Source organism: Globicephala melas, chromosome 11 (genome assembly GCF_963455315.2).
Source record: "Globicephala melas chromosome 11, mGloMel1.2, whole genome shotgun sequence".
Taxonomy (NCBI): Eukaryota; Metazoa; Chordata; class Mammalia; order Artiodactyla; family Delphinidae; genus Globicephala; species Globicephala melas.
In genome coordinates this window covers 35,342,682-35,356,320 of record NC_083324.2, presented here as the reverse complement: position 1 = coordinate 35,356,320, position 13,639 = coordinate 35,342,682, and the positions used below count along the sequence as shown (strand labels likewise).

At 45.4% G+C, this 13,639-nt stretch overlaps 1 protein-coding gene across 18 annotated transcripts in view; it reads left to right on the top strand.

The window, feature by feature from the left end:
* CACNA1D (calcium voltage-gated channel subunit alpha1 D) overlaps positions 1-13,639 on the top strand; it is a 317,823-nt gene that overhangs the window by 2,368 nt on the left and 301,816 nt on the right. For all 18 annotated transcript variants that reach the window (XM_060308364.1, XM_060308363.1, XM_060308362.1 and 15 more), the window contains exons 2-3: positions 30-339; positions 4,109-4,214. In XM_060308364.1, the coding sequence (XP_060164347.1) occupies positions 30-339; positions 4,109-4,214 (416 nt within the window). The remainder of the gene's footprint in view (positions 1-29; positions 340-4,108; positions 4,215-13,639) is intronic.

The window sequence follows — 13,639 nt, the reverse complement described above, 5'->3', positions numbered from 1 at the left end:
TTAATTTTCCTTTTTCTCCTTCTTCCCAGAGGCAAACTATGCAAGAGGCACCAGGCTCCCTCTTTCTGGTGAAGGACCAACTTCTCAGCCGAATAGCTCCAAGCAAACCGTCCTGTCTTGGCAAGCCGCGATCGACGCTGCTAGACAGGCCAAGGCTGCCCAAACTATGAGCACCTCTGCACCCGCACCTGTAGGATCTCTCTCCCAAAGAAAACGTCAGCAATACGCCAAGAGCAAAAAACAGGGTAACTCGTCCAGCAGCCGACCTGCCCGCGCCCTTTTCTGTTTGTCACTCAATAACCCCATCCGAAGAGCCTGCATTAGTATAGTGGAATGGAAGTATCCTTTTTTGGGGGAAGGCTTTCTCGTTTTCCCTTTTACCATCTGTTCTTTAAAAGGATTTGCTTTCTGAAATGGCACTTACAGAGTGATAGCATTTTGGAATGTGAGCAACAGAAGAAGTTGTGTGTAGAGGGTTTCATGGTATATAATTTCCTATCTCCTCTGGGTGCAGAGGGGTATCTCTCTGGGTAAGTATAGGCTACTCTGTGTGTGTGTGTGTGTGTGTGTGTGTGTGTGTGTGTGTGTGTGTGTGTAGTGGTGGGGGAGGGAGTGACAACCTGAAACTTCAAAGTGGTAGATAATTAAAATATGAAATTAACCTTTGGCCATTTGACACTAGATGGTTAGTTTCAACGCACCATTGTTTTTTGGCAGTGGTATGCGTTGAACCTATTGCAAATAAGATATGCTGATTAAAAAAAAAAACTGTACTAGAAATAAATACATTTTTGACCTTTAGTGGAATCTTCTCATTTTGACGTTTGGAATTTGCTTCGGAAACTCCAATTAATGCTAAGATGGGTTGTAGATCTGACATTTGGTGAGTCTGATTGTTCAGGTACCTACAAATATGAACACTTGCTTCATAGGGAGGGAGCAATTTGCTCATCAATGCTATGACTTCCTGGAATTTCCTTTTGACAAGTTCCAAAACAGCATTTGAAACGTGAGCGTGAGGGAGCATGTGAAGGGAGAGGTTTGTGTGTGCCTCTTCTTTCAGCGCCCATGTGGGGTAGAGCACAGCCCTCTCAGTGGAGGAATTTGCAGTTGCTGCCTTTATAAAAAAATTCTGTCTGTGTCCTTGGACTGGAGTTACATTTCTGGGTGTCTCCTTTGTATTTTTAAAACTGAACTCCAACTGCCCCAGGAGGGTTGTTAGGGCCCAGATCTTGGAAAACTAGGGTGTGCTGCCTGCTCACTCCCTCCCCTAAACCTGGAGGCCAGGTTCCAGTGCCTGTCACCCTTCAGAAAATGTTGACTGAGGCCTTCTTTCTGAGCAAATGGCTTTCTAATTAGGTGATTCATTAGTTTGGGTAAAACACAGCATTTCCTTCTCCCAGAAGTATATTCGGAGTTGACCTGGGCCTTAGAGCAGTTCCTAAGCATAGGAAGGAGTATGAATAAAGGGCTTCCCCACGGAGGCTGGGGGGAGGGGAGGGGCGGTCATGCTGCAAAGGGAGGGGGTTGGTGACCCGGACTGGAAAGTGGAGCTGAAACCCCCGTACCATCTGAGTGCCTAGCTAGGCAGCTCTTTGCACGCCCTCTGTCTTAGCTGGCTACTTTCTGTGCTCTCAGAGAGTTAAAATGAGGTAACTGTCTAGAAAGGTTTTGGAGAGAGTAGCCAAGTGTAGGATTTGAGGGGTTTTCATGTGCTTTTTCCTTTTTAGAACAGATGTCTCCTCTCCAGAGGGAGTTGCGGTGTCTCTCACATGGCTGGGGTTGTGTGGATGTGTTTTCTCTTTAGGTTCTTTTTGAGTCTGAGGACGAACACTGGTGTCGGCCCAGGAGGGAGCCGGCTCCACAGGGTGTCCCTCAAGTGGCATGGCAGCAGTCAGAGGCACAGACTGCACTTAGCCGGAATGATCTCGTCCTCCTCAGGTTGGCTTGACGTGACTCTGAGTAAGCAGAGGCCTCTCGGTGGGGTCATTAATTTCGTGTGGAGTGAGGCGGGAGGCCTGGTGCTGTCTGTGCACAGTAGTTTCTCTTTGTGCACAGTAATTTGTATATAGTAATTTATGTGAACGGAGTGAATTCCTGGATGGTGCTGCCGACTCCCGTTCCCGCACCGCCAGACATGTGTGCAGAAATCAGGGGCTGTGGCTGCCAGTGCAGGGAGCAGCCGCCCCTACAAATGGGGAAGTTTGCAGAATAGATCCTGAAACGATACATGATTTGTTTTTTTCAAATGACCGTTTTCTTCAGGTTCAGGGAGCAGGGTATGGGCAGCTTCCTAAAGCCAGCAGTGCCAGGCCCTGTCTGCACTGGGAGAGTGAGTTTTTACCTGCTGTTTGCCTTTACATGCAGGCAAAGCAGAGTGTCCTGCACTTGGGGAACGAGGAAGGAGTATTGAGGATCAGACCCATCCGTTTCTCTAACGCTCTGTTCTGCTTGGCTTGTCAGAATCTTGTGGCGGTGGGTTAGGATCCACCAGTACCTGGCGTCTGAAACTGGACCACCATAAAGAAAAAGGACTCTTATGTTTGCTTTCCTGAACAGCATCAGTGCTTCTCAGATTTGCTGGTTTATCATTTAGGTAACAGGCAATTAAAAAGGCAGAGTGGTGGTGTGGGGGAGGGGAGAGACAGTAAGTGTGTTTCCATATAGGATAGCCCTGGGGCAATTGACTTTTAAAATTTTGGAAGGAACTGCCAAAAGGAAAAATGAAAAGGAGATTCTGAAGTCTTTTTAAGGTGGACTGCCTTAAAGTGGGGTCCCTACATAAGAGATGTTGTAATACTAGATGAGTTAAAAGAATAACTACTGAGGGAAGGATAACTGGCTTTAAAAATAAGCCCATCAAATTAGTAAGGGAATAATGTCTTTCACGTCCATATTTCAGTGAGTGTTAAAGTTCTTCAAGAGGCTGAGGCTCCATGAAACTTAACGTATCCCCAGAGACGTGAGGGGTCTCTGTTTCCTTCAGCATCTTTGGATTTCCCAGAAGGAAATCAGGATGAACGGAGAAGGTCTGTGCATATGCTCAAAGCTTTAGGACTTGGAGATGTTGAGTGAAACCGTGGCCTTGCCTTTTGTGGGTGAGTGTATGGGAGAAACAGTGTCGTACAACCAAGCCCGGGGTTGGAGATTAGATTGGTGCTCGTGAAACCTTGCATTTGGAAAGGCTGAAAACCAAGAGAGGAAAAACAGTCATTTTGGCAGATGTCAAATTTTGTATTGCCAGTTTTGACAGTGTCTCACGATAACAGCAGAAGGTTTAAGCAAGTATCTGTTGAAGGCTGCTCTCAGAGTGATTCTTCCAGACAGACCCCTGAGATTTAGAAATGTTAAGTTGAACTCTGAAAGTATCTGGTGGTGATTTCTTCTGGACTTTTATTTAATTTGTTTATAAATTGAACAAAATAACAACACGTTATAAACGGAGCTCTGGTCTGCCTCTAATCTAAAATAGTGATAACTGCTGATTAGTAAGGAAGGAAAGCGGAGGAGGGAGGTGAAGCCTGGCTTGCTTGTTACAGCGAGGGATTGGAACAGCCACAAGACGGTCACAGGTGGAATGGAGAAGGTCCTTTGTGACTTGTCCTATCCCAGTTCGGACAGGAGATTCAGACTGACCCAGCCAAGAACAGCCTCCAAGAAAACGGCTGTAACACATGGTGACAAGGATTTGTGGAAGAGGTTTGTCTCGTGATGGCTTTTCTTTGTGTCTACAACAGCCAGAAATTTAGCTCTCTAAGGCCCTTGTTGCTGTGAGAATGACACGAAGTAGAAACCTGTTTCACACAGTGCCCTAATTGGATGTACTTTTAGGTTTTCATATAAAATGTCCAACAGAAGAATGAGTGTAATGTGATCCTTGCAACAGAAGAAGAGGGCGTGGAGACGTCATTTGATAGGAAGATCTGCTGTGAGTTGACCACTAACTATTACCTGCTGGAAACCTTGTAGTCACAGCAGTCAGTTGAATAAGGATTTGTGGGTAAAATTTTCATTTAAAAAGCAGTTCAAAAGTGGTGTGATTGGGAGTGTGACGAGAGAGATGGTTTATGTTGGTGTAACACGTATATACCTTAACAAAAATTTTCAGACCATTTGACATATTTATATTATTGGCTATTTTTGCCAATTGTGTGGCCTTAGCTATTTACATCCCATTCCCTGAAGATGATTCTAATTCAACAAATCATAACTTGGTAAGTGTCCTTAGAGTTGCTGCTTGTCCTGATGTGTGCTTATCATTTACCTCTATACTGAAGCTGGAAGCTGGCGGCTGGCTTTCTGGGTGGTTGAAGTTAACAGCTATGCATGTGATGTTTCACGGAGCTTTGCAACAGTGGTGTTTTTTTTTTTTTTTTTTTTTTTTTCTTGACCTGTATTCTCAAATTCATACTGAATGAAAGTGTTTAAAGTCATGAATCTTGTATAAATAGATGTGGAACTTTTCATAGAAGAGGTTTGTAGCAGATTTAAAAATAACTTTTCTTTCCATATAGGCTTTTTTTGTCGACCATTCTTTTCCTGGTAATGTTAGCCTTTTTTTTTTTAAATCCAGTGTTATTTGGGAGTTGTGGGTACTATGGTTAATTTTTCTGGTAAGCAGAGAGTCATCATAGCTTCTGTACCTGAACTATTAATTTTTACAGAAGTAGAACACAACAGAACTAATCCACGTAGCGCATAATTTGGTGAATGTACAGTAGAGTATTGAAGTTCCTTCACTTAGTTCTTTGAAATGCTCCAAGATAAAATGATTCTATGGTGAAATAAATTGGGATACTTCCATATACCTTATTGCTCTCTTAAAGATTTATAGTGCACATTAACTCAGTGAAAGCTCCAGGAAAGTCTGTAGTTAAAAAACCAGTTTCATTTTGTTTAACTCAGCTAGTCTCTAAAAGTAATTGGTCATGGATTCTTTAAACATTTTTTTGGCAGAGTGCATCACAGTGTTTCATGGAACTTCCTTTGGGAAAGGTTGATATAGTTTAAAAAAAAGCACTGAAGAGCCCTGGAGTGGGACTAGGAGTTGTCCCAGTGGACTGTCAACTGGCTGTATTTTGGGGCATTTCCCAGACCCTTTGTGCATTGCCGTTTACCCACCTGTCCATTCGGGGGATCGGATGAGAAGGTCACCAGGGTTGTTTTTACCTCTGACGTCCCGTGCTCTTTCCTTGATGATTCAGAAGCCACTGCAGGATGTTTCTGGTGCTGCAGCATCCTCTTTGCAAGGATCAGTCCTTCATGAGTTGAGGCCGTGCAGAAAGGAGGTGAATGAGGGGCTGGTCCCGGATAACAGGAAATTCTCCCTATTGTTTTGCTTTCCCCTCTTTTAGCTGGTTCCATTCGGTTTTGGTTTCTCATGCTGAAGCTGTATTTTAGTAGGGCTGGATGTTCTTAGCTGAGTGTTGTAAAGTCAAAACTGGTGAGGGGAGAGCTCTGCCGGGGTCTGTAGATGTTGACATTATTTATGCTTTTATGATTTTAGACTTCATGGTTTATGTACAGGATTTCATGTTACATTTAAAATGTGCGGCACATTTCAGATGTAGTGTGATGTCTCTTCACATTTGGGCTTTTGTAGTCTGATGTGTAGGGAATTTTAAAAAATTTTGGACACTGCTACTGAAAGTACAACTGTAAATGGGAGTTGGATACACATGTAAAGACTTACTGTTAGTATATATTTATACTGTGCTAGAGATGATCCGTGTGACTGGATATTTTAAATAGCTTCTGATTTAGTTGTAGGCATGTGACTTTAGACAATCATTTCAAAGGAAAAGCAGAAGTAGTGAAAAGCCCCCATCAATGGGGCTAGATCATCACAGTCTAGGCCACAGATGGTGTCAGCCTTGTTACCAAATTTAACAACGTGGATGGTGACCCAGTTTGTTGCTTTTTGTAGCTCAAGAGAACATGATTAAACAAACTTAGAAAATAGATACCTTTCTGAAAGGCAGATTAATTCAGATCCATGGAATAATTAATGTAGCTGCATGTGTAAGTCAATTAATATTCTGATTTTTTTTTTCCCAGGGACGTTCAGGGCACTAATATAAGTACTGTCGGACCATTTGGATTTCTCAGCTAATAAGTGAGGGAATAAAACATAGGAAATGGATAAATCTCTCTTCCTCCCCCTGGCAGTCCCTCCCCAGTGGATCTTTTATTGACAGTTCTTAAAACACTGGCCTTTTGTGGGTGGGGGAGGGCAGTGTGTTAGTTTGGCAATCCTTTCTAAAAAACCCAACATATATTTCTTTGACCTCTTAACATTCTGAAACTTATAGCATTCAAGTTTGTGTCTTGTGTTCACTTGGCTGGTCACATGGCCAGACGAATTTAATCTCTGCCTAACTCTTTAAATATTTCCTTTCTCACTGTGGGAAGGGAAGATCTTTGTGGATTTCCCCCTGACTCTTAGGAAGGTCCCATGCCATGTCAGTCGTCCTGCCAGGGAGCCGTTTTTTTTTTTAAAAAAAACATTTGACCCAATTTGTACCAAAGTGATTGCTCTATTTTTGGGATCGGTTTAGAGGCAGCTGAACGAAGCTTATTTTTCATCTGTAGTAAATACCTTTCAATTAATGTGAATGGCAAAACAAAGGGCAGAGGCTGATATGGATTGCAAAGCTGCACGTGTCAGGGAGCTGGTGGTTTCCTTTGCCTCCAAGCTCTGTCGGGAATGTAGATGTTGAGCGCTTAGAGTACGATTCAGGGCCAGCTTTGTGGAAGATGTTTCTGCCTGTTACAGGTAGTTTGCAGTGAAATTATTACTTTTGTTGGGTAAGAAATGTGGCCATCTCCCTTCGTCCAGTGTGTGGTTGGTCTGGGTTGTACCTAACTGAGCCAGCTTTGGGGATTTGGAGACTACCTTGGGGGCAGCAAGTTTTCGCAGGGTTAGATTAAAAAAAAAAAAAATATATATATATATATATATATATATATATAAACAATCTCAAGTTTCTATGCAGCTTTCATTTGTGGACTTGCAGGGACTGGTGGAGGCTGCAGCCATGGAAACGGTGCAACTCAGTTCCCGCAGCAATCTCCCTCCTAGCTCAGTCGGTAGCAGGATTTACTCAGTTCCACTTATTGAAAGTGTGTATCATTTATTTAATTTTTTTCTTAGCATGGGGCAGGGGGTGGGGAGCTCTTCTTTATGGAGTGTCAGCGTGGTGATGATCACAGTCCTGTCCCTCACTGTGTTGGAAAATGCTTTATTTCGCTTCCCAAACTTCAGTTTCTCATAAGTCACAAACTGACTGAACGCTTCAGTCTGGGCATCCTGCTACTGGAAGTCCCACCCCACCCCCGGGCCCAGTTCTCCATAGTGCTGACCGGCCTCAAATTAGAACTGTCCAAAGAGGGGCGCCCAGCTGGCCAGCCCTGACCTTCCTTGATGTCTCAACGAGAAGGTTTACTAAGTCTTTGACCCCCTTTTTGTTCCCTTTCTCATCTTGCCTTTGTGTTTTTAGACTGCTGACACTTGGCCTCTATAAAGCCCCTTATGTCTTCCCCTTCCTCTCCATTCACATTGCGGTCAGATGGCTTTTGCTAGAGGAGTGATCCTGAGGTTTCAGGGGCGACCTGCTGCCCAAGGGAAGGCTGGGTGCTCCTTGGTCTACCCAGCCTTTTCTGGTTCACCTTCTGTGCCTCTCCTTCATACCCACCCCCCACCCCCATCCATTAGTCCACCAGCTGATCGTAAACACCCCTCCCTGGTCTTGTCCACCTCCTGGCCTCTTCTCCATCTGAAATACCTCTTCCTCCCTACCACCCCTTCATCACTGTCACTGTCCTTAGAGCTGCTCAGGAGTAATCGTAAAGGATGTCTCTTCTGTGAAGCCTTTTCTGACCCTGATTAGAAGTAACGCTCTTATCTGAACTGCTCCGCCGGCACTTTGCATATAAAACACCTTATATTTTGGTTATTTATGTGCACATCTTATCTTGTCTTATCAAGCCTCTTCAGAATACAACTCACAGTGAATCATTTTGGAACCCCAATAGCGCCGAGCCTGACAGTGTGTAGAAGATGTTCATAAATGCGGGTTGTTGAGGACCACTGAATGAACGCTCTCAGGAGAAGTTCCTCACCCAGTCTTTCCTCTGAGCCGTACTCAGGATTTCCTTGTGTGGCAGGTTCCTCTGCGGACTCTTTCGAGGTCCTTGGCGGGGGGTAGGTGGGAAGTTCCACGTGTTTACTCCTGAAAAGCTGAGGGTCTTGTGACCCCGCTCCTCACGTACCCCTGGCTGAAGGCGCCGTGGGAGCTGCGTTTCCGAGCTGAGCAGCCTTGTACGTTTTGTGCTCCAGCTCCAGGGCTCGGAGTGGCAGAGTGGTGAGAGCATCTCTGGGAAGCAGTGCTGGCTGGGGACTCCTGTCAGGGGGACCAGATGCCTTATGAGGGCCAGGAACGCTGTGGGACAGCCTACTTTGATTGCATTCTCTCCTCCATGGCCGAGATTCCCATGCAGTGTTTCCTGGGCTTAAAAGGCGAGTTCGTGGGCTCTGCACGGTCCATAGTTTAGCATCTCACATAGTGAGTGGTGTGAATTGAACTACCTGAAACACAGTTTCATAACCTGTCTCCTTGGGCTTTGCCTAGAAGGTGGCTTTTATTTCCGTACCTCATCTCCGTGGCTTTGCTCTGTTGTCTTTCTGTTTGAATTGCGAGTTTATTTCTGCATGCCTAGATGCCGTTTTTCTAGGACAGCTTGTGTGCTGCCCTCAGTTCAGCCTTCTCTGAGCCTTGTCCCTGTCTTCCACCCCACCTGCCTATGTGCAAGCAGTACTTGCTTTCCTTTTTGCAGATATCCACCCCTTTCCGCCTTATTCTATAACTGCTGTGGGAAGTGGCTTGGTGTGTGGGGTGCAGTTCTGCACATGGGCTTTGGGCTCTGACAGCCTGGCCCTTTGGCTGATGAGCTGAGTGACTTTGTTTTAGTTTTTTTAAGTTAATTAATTAATTAATTTTTGGCTGCACTGTGTCTTAGTTGCTGGGCTTTCTCTAGTTGCGGCGAGCGGGGGCTACTCTTCATTGCAGTGTGCCGGCTTCTCATTGCGGTGGCTTCTCTTGTTGTGGAGCACGGGCTCTAGGTGCGCGAGCTTCAGTAGTTGTGGCTCGCAGGCTCAGTAGTTGTGGTGCACGGGCTTAGTTGCTCCACGGCACGTGGGATCTTCCCAGACCAGGGCTCGAACCCGTGTCCCCTGCACTGGCAGGCGGATTCTTAATCACTGCACCACCAGGGAAGTCCCGAGCTGGGTGACTCTGGATGAAAGTAGCATATGCTGAGTCTGACTTGTCTCGATGGTGTTGCGAACTTAACCCTTTGCAGGCGCACAGTAGGCACATCAGGAAATGCACGTGGAATGGGTGGGTCCATAAATGAATGACCGTGTGGGGTTCCATGGCATGTCCTTATAGATCAGGAGTTAATTTTCAGCAATTGGCTAATGATTAATGTTTGCTGGAGAGGCTGACTTTCATTGTCCAATATTAATGAGAATCCCAGGAAGCACCTGTCAGAGGTTGCCTTGAATTTCAGGATTGTATGTTTCTCGGCAAATTTAACTCTTTATATCTGAAGCAGGAGAGAAGAAAGACAAATGCTTGATACTTTTTGAATCCCTGCCTCATAAGCTGGCTTCTGTGTTCAGCACTGTGTGTGAGCCAGGTGTGAGAGGTTGTACTTGGGAGGGTGTGTGTCACATTTCGTGTAAAGGTTGGTGGGGCAGCAGAATGCCCACGATAGATGGACTTGGGGAGTAACATTTAACCCAGAGCTGGTGAACCCGTTTATGCCTCGTACAAGTAATTGCATCTCTTTTGTCGTCTTGCCTCATATTGACAAAGAACAAGTTACCCAGATTGATGTTTTATTGAACAGACTTGGATTGAGAATCGGCAGTTTTTCAGAAATCAAACCCAAGTCTTAAGGAATTCAGATTTACTTCTATTAAAGTTCCTTAAGAGGAATTCCCAAACGGTCCTCACCCTTTTGGTTTGTTAAAAAGCGAATCTCATTTCTTTATAGACACACCTCGAACACTGGAACTTCCCTGCTTAGACCCTTGAAAAATGAACCTGTCTTGGAGTGAGGATATGTTGGTGTATTGGCCAGAACTTGTTGGATTACAAGTTGCAGAAACACAAATTGGCTTAGTTGGGGAAAAAAATGTATGTGTGTGTGTTTGTAATTTATTAACTTAGGTAACTGAAAAGTCCAAAGGGTAGAAATTGTTATCAGACACAGCTGGAAAGGGGGCTTAAAAGAGGGTCTCAGGATCCCACCCTGCACCCCAGGCTTCCCGTCTCCCAGGAACAGTCTGACTGGCCTCCAGTGGGTCCCTCTCACACACTGCCTGAAGTGTGCGTCCCGTCAGCCCACTTTGGGGAGGGTCTTTGGGGAGATGCATTCCTTCCTTAACCTCAGCTCAAGTTCAGTATTTTAAAATGATTGTGTGAGAACCAGGAGACGCTTGTAGCAGATTTGTGGGTAGTTTCCTTTTTTAACCTTCCCCATCAGCATTTAACTTTTAACTGTCTGCAAAACGTGAGAAGTGCCTGATACAGAGGGGTCAACTTGCCCAGCTGCAGAGACATTTATGTCTTGTTAACTACAGGTGCTGGTGGTGGGGTGGGACTCCAGAACAGACCCTCAACTGCTCCTCCCCCCAGGAAAGTCTCTAAAGAAATTGCAGAGGCCCTGGGATGCTGGTGGTTGAGCAGAGTGTTACTGTTGCTTGGACGACGTGCCCCGGGAAGCGACATCGGTGGGTTTCCTTGCCCTGTGGGGTGGCAGTGGAGGTTGGCAGGTCATTTCAGAATAGACGTGAGCCTCCTGTCATGCTCACACTCCTGGGGCCCTTTGCCATCAGCACTGTAGGATGTGTCCCCAAGTCCTGTTCTGCCCATGTGATTGAAATGAGGAAAGGTGAGATTGGTATTCTCACAGCTGGGGTTCTTGTGGGCAGTGTAGTGTTTGGCTGGGCAGGCAGAGCTGGCACTGGGAGGTGGGCACAGTGAGAAAAGCTGAAGATGGGGTTGGAGGAGGAACTGTCTGAGCGAGGAACTGTCCTCTGTCTCTGTGTGTGTGTGAGAAAGCTGGGGGAGAGTGTGGTGGGTGGATGGACCGCTGGGTGTTTTTGACAACACACACCTTGTAGCATGAAGCCCTCTTCTGGAGATTTTAACTATGCAGGGTTCCAGACACTGCCCAGGCTGGGGAAAATGACTTTCTCCTCCAGAACCTCAAAGCAGTTATTTCTGCTAATTTCTTTTTCCCCTCCCTACTGGCTGAGTGGTAAATTTAGAAATCACCTGTTGAAATTATTGAATGAGTGAACATGAGAGTCAGGCTGGAGGGAATTGGCAGGGGGTGACCTGAGGGAGGGAAGGCCGGCTCCAGACTGCTCAGGGAAGATGTAGCTGGCAGATGGACCCAGCCTGGGAAGGAAGGAGGAGGTGTCCTTGGTCAGCTTGACCTGTGGATTCACAGCAGGCTGGGTGTGAGGCTCATGCTTTCCCTGCCGTGGTCATCTTCTGAGGGGCCCACCGTGCCTCCCTTCCCTGCACCCATGGGGAGGTCTAGCACGGCATACTCACAGATATTTCTGTAGTGCCGTAAGGACCTTGTTTATAAGACAGGAAGTCAAGGCACCATTATTCAACAAATATTTATTGAGACCTGCTCTGCAGAGCATACCAGACTTATGTGTCCGGACTTCTAGCCGGCGCTGCTATGGGCTCCCTGTGCCCGGTCGCCCTTTCATAAGGAAAGCCCACAGCATGGGGTCCGAGAAAGGCCTTCTTTGTTTTTCGTATTTTGCATTCTTACAGTAAATCATCATTCAAATTTATACAAATAATACACGAATACATTCTTCTAAACTATTAAAACGCTGCAAGTAAACTGAGTCTCCTTTTCCTTACTCAGCTCCTAATCACAGTAATCAGTTTCAGAATTGTTTTTCACTGTGTCTGTACGTGTATATCATCTGTGTTTTTTGAAACCTATATCTATACAGTTTGGGTATTTTAAGTTTTACACAAGTGGAAACAGTGCATGCATTATAAAGCTTCCTTTTTTCCCACTTGATGTGTCTTACAGATCTTTCCGTATCTGCACGTAGAGATCTAACAACTCCTTAGTTGCCGTAAAATATTCCGTGTATGTGCCATGGTTTGTTTAATTGTCCTCTTTCTGATGAGCACTTAGGTTAGTTCCTAAAGTTTTGCTGTTTCAAACAATGCTGCATTGAATATCCTTGTGTGTGTTCTTTGTGTGTACAAGTAAACTGTTCTCTGGGATAAGTACTTAGAAGGGAACTCTCTGGGTGGGAGGATAGTGCATTTTAATTCCATACTTACTGCTGCATTGGCTTCCACGAAGCCCATACGATTTACGCTCCCCACCCGACAGCTCCTTGAGGTCAGCCGTCCTTTAAGTCTGACGAGTGACGTCATTCATTCCTTGTCTTAGGCCATGGGAAAGGAAATCTTGGGGGGAGGGTACAGCCTCTCTCTTGGATGTCTGGTAGGCACCCAGAGCATCTGGTTCGAGCAGAAAGTCCTGGAACTCTGAGCACCAGACTTGTCATCTCTTTTGAACCACAGACCTGGGTGAAAGGCAACAAGGCTCATTATTCTTTCCCTTGCTTTGGGTGCACGCACTTGGGGACCGTGCTTCTTTCAAGAGAAACATTCATTCCACGTGGCTAGCAGATAAATACGTCCCTAAGGCAAAAAACTGAGTCTCACTTTTGCAGTGTTTGCTGGCTACAGCTGAGTTCTAAGACGAATTCTTCCTTTATGTTCCTTTTAGTGGCGGAAGAAAAATATCTCACCTGGTATGTTTCTGCTGTCCCGTGGTCTTTGATGATTAATTATTCTATTTTCACAGGCAGTTGAACCTCGCTATTATTGTGGTATTTATTATAGGGTTTGTACCCCCTCCTGCTTCCAGAAGCTCTGAGGTGGCTTAGAAAATGGAAGCTGATGAAGGATGGGGCAACCTGGAATCAAAACAAAAAAGCAGACTTGCCCAGGTGCTCCAGATGAACGGATCGCTGACACCTGGGCACTGAACTGGCCGTTAGGCTTTCCAGCAGTGGCGGGGAAAGGGAGCACTCCTAACTTACAGGGTTTTTATCCTCTCAACAATGGGAAGCAGCCACATTCATTGAGAGAGGCATTTTCTAGGAAGCAGTTCCAAGCAGGAATCTACAGCATGGGTCCTTGTACAAGGTACTGTTGGGGCACGGAGAGCCATAGTCTTCGCTGTGCTTTTGTTAACGAGAAATAAATGCCCTGCAAGCAGACGGTCTCTGGATTCAGAGTTCCTAAAGGGTTAGGACACAGCATTAAAACGTGGCATACTGGAGGCACTTCTGTGTTCTATAGCAGTTTTGCTTTTTGATTATATAAATTACTATAGAACTAAAGCTGGGAAGATTAAAAAAAGGTGTAGTTTAAAACACCTATCACTTGATCACACATAAAGTACTTTCCGGAGCATTTATCATGTGTAAAATATAGTCCATTAAACATTCACTTACTGGCTTAACTTGGTTTAAGTCAGAGTACAAAAGGATAGCATGTATTAATGCAAAGAA